This window comes from Limulus polyphemus, unplaced genomic scaffold (assembly GCF_000517525.1).
Source record: "Limulus polyphemus unplaced genomic scaffold, Limulus_polyphemus-2.1.2 Scaffold1564, whole genome shotgun sequence".
NCBI lineage: Eukaryota > Metazoa > Arthropoda > Merostomata > Xiphosura > Limulidae > Limulus > Limulus polyphemus.
In genome coordinates this window covers 246,332-252,356 of record NW_013667174.1, presented here as the reverse complement: position 1 = coordinate 252,356, position 6,025 = coordinate 246,332, and the positions used below count along the sequence as shown (strand labels likewise).

General features: G+C 32.6%; 1 protein-coding gene across 1 annotated transcript in view; it reads left to right on the top strand.

Moving 5' to 3' along the window:
- Window positions 1-1,679: 1,679 nt before the first annotated feature.
- Window positions 1,680-6,025, top strand: part of LOC111086930 — a 6,307-nt gene continuing 1,961 nt past the window's right edge. Inside the window, exons 1-2 of the mRNA XM_022391795.1 lie at window positions 1,680-1,825; window positions 5,655-5,705. Of these exons, the coding sequence (XP_022247503.1) occupies window positions 1,694-1,825; window positions 5,655-5,705 (183 nt within the window). The 5' untranslated portion in view covers window positions 1,680-1,693. The remainder of the gene's footprint in view (window positions 1,826-5,654; window positions 5,706-6,025) is intronic.

Genomic DNA, 6,025 nt, shown 5'->3' with positions numbered 1-6,025 from the left:
GCGACCCACAGATTGCGAGTCGAGCGCCCTAACCACCTGGCCATGCGGGCGGTCTAAACTGACGCTAACTTGTAAATGGAGCCGATTGTCTGAAGTTCCAATTATCTCAAAGGCAGTGAAAGTTTTTGACTTAATATTAAAAAAATTAATTTCGATCAACTAAACGATATATACATTTACTATTTTTTACAAATATAAAAAAGATAAATGAAAAACTGGGAATTTAAAGATCTGCAAATAGGGATGGTAAAAAAGAAAACAAGACTGGAGATACTCTAGACATTACTTACTCAAACTACAAACCCCTATTTTGGCTCCATGCTGTTACCTAGAATTACATTTGGTGGAGTCAAAATATGGATTTGTAGTTTGAATAAATAATGTCTATAGTATCCCCAGCCTTGTTTCATTATTTTTTTACCATCCCTTTTCGCAGGTTTTTAAATTTGATGGAAGTCTAACATGCGTGCTTTTTTGTTAATTTTTATATGTGTATAGCCTTATCAGTTAATAGCAAAAGTTTTAATATGTTGTTTGAATTGAATCTTTACTATTTAAGATGCCTTTTTTTCCCGAACGATCTATTAGGATTTTGTGCAATTCCTCGCGATCCCTATTATGAACTACTATCGTGGTTCATGATAGTAAAGTTCTTCTCTGATATTCTTCAAAGTAGAATCTAATATTTTGGTAATGTATTATATTGTAAAATTTATAATAAAAATGCGAAGTATCAGATTCAGTGAATGCTTTGAGGTATGACAATAACGAAGGTAATGTTAAGTGTCAAAATGCATAGACGAAATTTTATTTTGAAAAATTACATAATTTCTTTTGTTTGTTTGTTGTTAAGCACAAAACTACAAAATGGGCTATCAGTAACGTGTCCACCATGAGTTGGCCCGGCATGGCCAGGTGGTTAGGCGCTCGACTCGCAATCTGAGGGTCGCGGATTCGAATCCCCGTCGCACCAAACATGCTCGCACTTTCAGCCGTGGGGGCGCTATAATGTAACGATCAATCCCACTATTCGTTGGTAAAAGAGTAGCCCAAGAGTTGGCGGTAGGTGGTGATGATTAGCTGCCTTCCCTCTAGTCTTCTACTAGTAAATTAGGGACGGCTAGCGTAGATAGCTCTCGTGTAGCTTTGCGCGAAATTCAAAAACAAACAAACACCACCATGAGAATCAAAACCCGGTTTGGTTTTTAGCGATGTGAGTGCGCAGACTTACCGCTGAGTCACGGGGGAGTGGGGGCAAATCAAATAATAGTTTTGCAACTAGAGTTAAACAACTTTTTTTTTTATAAGAGGGGCACTGGCAAAGTTTAATAAGAAACAATGTTTTGGTACAGTATTTCTGGAATATGTCTTTTTATTTTTTTTTACTTACGAATGTTTATCACGTAGATCATCTCAATAAAGATAGGTCAATAATATGACATCTAATATATTTAATTGAGATAAAGGTTGAGACATATTGAAGGGCAGCATTAAACTAACCTAATTACATAAGCGAAGCCATAGACCCTGGCTTTGTCACAGATTTCTGCTCTTACTCTTAGTCCAGTCATTGCATAAAGAAATCTTGTTCCCGCCTCAATACACTAAAGAATTCTCTTGATTGGTTGGCAGAAAATGTATAAATCAGCGCTTAAAAAGAACGGCGTCGTAGTAAGGATCAGATCGGAACAGAATGAAAACACTAGCTGCTGTAATTTTAAGCTGTGCTTTGGTGGCTGCGACGGCTGCCCAGCAGAGTTCAACAACACCTCAGCAAAGACAGTACCCTGCAGGAGCTCTCCCTAGACCAGTTGCTCTCCCTCCGGTAAGTACTGTCGTTAACGTCTTTGAAATGATTAACACTTAACTAAAAAATATATGTATTCTTAATCATGTTTTGTGCATAATGATGGTAAAAACCTTTTCGTGAAATCGGTGCACATTACCCGCCGATTGTGTTTCAGAATTATACATATTTATATTTACAACCTTAACCTTAGATTACAGGAGCTTTTATCATTTATATCCACATACCATTCAGTAGCTCAGCGGTAAGTCTACAGGCTTACGACGCTAAAAATCAGATTCGATACCCGTGGTGGGAAAGGCATAGATGACCATTGTATAAGTACACAAATTATCGATATTTTCATCAGTAAACTATAGTTTTATTAAACATTGTATTTATCCATCATAATAGTTGTTAGATCAAGTTAGATAATAAAGATTAATAAATTAGCTAGTTCTAAAATAATCCACGTGTAAATTGTACTACTGGATTTGTTATGAACATCTAGTTTATGGTGCAAAGTGGTTCTCTTTTGTTTTTAGAACAAAGTTAGATGTCACGATTTCTCTGCTTGTGTTTTAATAAAAAGTTGTTTTCAGTTCTAAATTTATCTGAGTGGACGGTCGCTCACCGGCCTAATTTTCTGATGTTCACGCCATCTTACGTACCAGTTTTCATAGTGAAATGTAGGACACTTAAAGTTTCGTGGATCTTGTCTGACCACTACTATGCAGGTCACGTAAGTCTTACGAGGAAATTTACGTGATTATGCCTTACACGCATGAAATTAAAGATACTTCGTAATGATGAAATCTTTCTCATTTATCTAATGACAGTATACCCTGAATGAAAAAGTTTTTGGTAAGCACTTGTTAAGTTTCACTCAGGTAACTTCTAAATGCCCCTTTACTTTGAGTGATTAATATTTACTATTCCTGGTATCATTGCATAAGCCCTCTAGTGGTACAGCTGTATGTCTGCGGATTTACAACGCTAGAAACCGGGTTTCGATACCCGTGGTGGGCAGAGCACAGATAGCCGTTCAAACAAAAGCAGTGCATAATGCTCCATATTACAACAAAAACTAAAACGACGTGTTTTCATAAGAAAACCCTAAATATATTTTTCCCTATCTTAAAACGAGGCTATTTACACTGAGTAACATAAAATCAGGGAATTTTTGTCAAAAACTTACTTTCCAATTCTACAATAATAGCTTGAAAGAAATGATATTTGTAACCACCCTGCAGCATTTTTGATAATTAGGAAAAAACCACTCGCAATTGGTAAAAAATGCCCCCAGATTACACAGTAGAAGTATTCATGAAGAAACGTGTGTACTTATTTGTTAATATTTCTTGAAAGTGTCTTTTGTTCATTAAGTCTGTTCCGCTGTATTAAGATCATTCGGCGATAATCATCTTGACAAATATTTGATGATTTACAAAGGTCTTTTTTATATATAAAAAAAAACGTAATACGTGAGGTTTTTTAGTATACAAAAAGTTGTCAATTTATGTATATACTTTTCAATTTGTTAAATATTTTTAAAGTTTTTTGAATGTGCAAAACATCGACCTCTTGACAAAAAGGATGTTTTAGAGGTATTTCATAAACTTTTATTCAATAATTTTAGAGGATTCGAATAACATGCTTACTGTACACTTATAACTTAAGCTTCGAAGCGTTTTAGCAATCTGTTTTTCGTATTAATTTATAAAACATGTTTCGTGTTTTTTTTCTCCTAAAACCAGTACACCTTTTTAATTGTTTTCACAAGAATTCTTAGCTTAATGTACCTGGAGCACTTTTCGATCTGTTCTTGTTCAAGTATCACCTGCATTCCTGCGGAATATTATATACTAACATGAAATAGATTGAAAAAAAAAAACACAGTGAAACTTCTAATAAAACACAATAAGTACGAAAGTCTGTTGATGAAATGACTCGGGTAATAGATAACTTGTCAGATACAGTACTACTGTTGACCCATATTGGTGGGTACAGTTTTAAATCTATTTGCTTGTGCTTTAACTGTGTACATTTAACGAATCATAGTAGTCTATTTTCTGTTTTCTCACACGGATTTGCTGATCCTTACAACAGAAAAAAAATCAATAATTTTTTAGGTCAAATACAGTTGAATTAGCTAGATTAGTGTCACTGCATTTTCGATTGTTTATTATTCAATCCAGATAGAGTGTTATTCAAGAATTTCGTAGTTTATTATACGTTCAAAGTCATCAAAAAGTTAGAATTTCCATATATATCCACCTCGTGACTTATAACCAGAAAATAACAGTCACTTTGTCTTTACACTTCACTTTATTAGACATTAGACATCGTTTTGACTTTTTGTACAAAATCCATGAAGATTCAAACAACTAATGTCGCTGATCTTTATGTCGTTTTAACACAATGTTTTTAGCAAATAGATGGAACTCTTTGAAAGTAATGAGATAATATAAATAATTCATTTGATCATTGTATCATGTATTTCATTTTGTTCTCGAGACGGAAGCAAGCCAGCAGATTAAATTCGAAAGAAAACACTACAATGTAAGAAAGTATTTCAACACTGTTTTCAGTGTTTGGATGAACAGCACGAAACTTCAGTTATTTTTCACATATAGTTAACATAAAAATGACATAGTTTTACTCATACAGAAAGAGCAAAAATAATGTCCCGTTACATTAAAAGTAATATGTTGGTTTTGTGATAGTCTCTAAACCACTCAGGTGAGCTTCTGGTAAAAATGTAATTACAACAACAACAAAACAAATAATCAACTATGTGAATTATGAAAGATAAAACTTTCTGTGTGCGTTACTTATAGCACTTTTATAAGACCCAAAAATTCATAAGACAGATAGATGCTAAAGAAAGTTCTTACTTTGAAAGAGTTTTGTGCTAATGAAATCATCAAACAGTTTGTTAGCAGAATTCAATAAAACTCCAGTTCTAAATAGGAAGTAGTGAGAAAAATTTATTTCTGAACATTTTAAGTTGTTCACTTTCAATTCAGACAACTTTGTCTTTAGACAACGTTTACATTAATTCAAATTCGATGACGAGGAACCCACTTCGAGACTAATAATGGTTGGAGACGGCTGAAATGGGTAATGAAGAAAACTTTAATATAAATTCAACATAACAGCAAATGTACAACGTTTCGACAAGTACCTGATGATGACAAAACCTTGTCGAAGCGTTGTACATTTGCTGTTATGTTAAATTTATATCAAAGTTTTTCTTCATTACCCATTCAAGCCGTCTCCAGCCATTATTAACGTTTATGTTAGTTGATAACTAACAAAATTATACAACGTTTGAGTAGTGTTTTAACCCTTTTTCTGTAGTAATAACAAATTTTTGTCACACGGTGGTCATTTGAACAAAAAATCAACTTATACATTAAGTTATAAATCGAATTAAGTTTTAAGGAGTCCATATAATACTGGTATGTCAGATATTTATAAAGTAATAAATGTTTCATCTTTATAATTCATCATAAACGTAACTTTAAACTCCCGTTAAAAATTGGTTGAATGATGTATTTGCAACAAAACAGATGACAAATTCAATGGAAAAGAAAACCTATCGTCAGTAATACTTTAAATATTGTTATTATATTCTCATTCTGCTATTTAGCAATTTTTAAAATAGTTAATAAAGAAAATAACTTATTTGTTTTGAAGTAAATGGATAAAAGAATAAATATGGAAATTGTCCTATACGCATGTCAAAATATTAAATTATTTTTTAATTGAAGATAATTTATCAGTTTGAAGGTCTGTTAAAAATTCTGTTTGTATAGTGTTATTAGCGAGTTGTAGCTAACAAAAGAATTTTTTTTATTTAAAGCAAGTTCACTGGGGTCGCTGTCAGCAGCTAAAGCCAAGTGAAAAAGAAAAGGTAAGACTAATTTCTGTTCTTAAAACAGTTTAAATCATGCCTTATAAACATGCGAATTTGATTAATGTTTTTCTTAAGTAATTAAAATGATGTACACATAATTAAGCACCATTATTTTTCTTTATCAACAAAAACCATTCTTTCTAAAAATGGCTTAAGTGAACTATTTACCGAGTTCCAAATACTCCAAACACATAAATATATCAAAATCACACCTTTAATGTTTTTAGTATGATAGATTTAAACCAGTTTTAGGTTTACGTTTTTGTTTAGGTATCTCATTACTACATTCTTCTTTTTTTTTTTTTTCATCCTAAGTT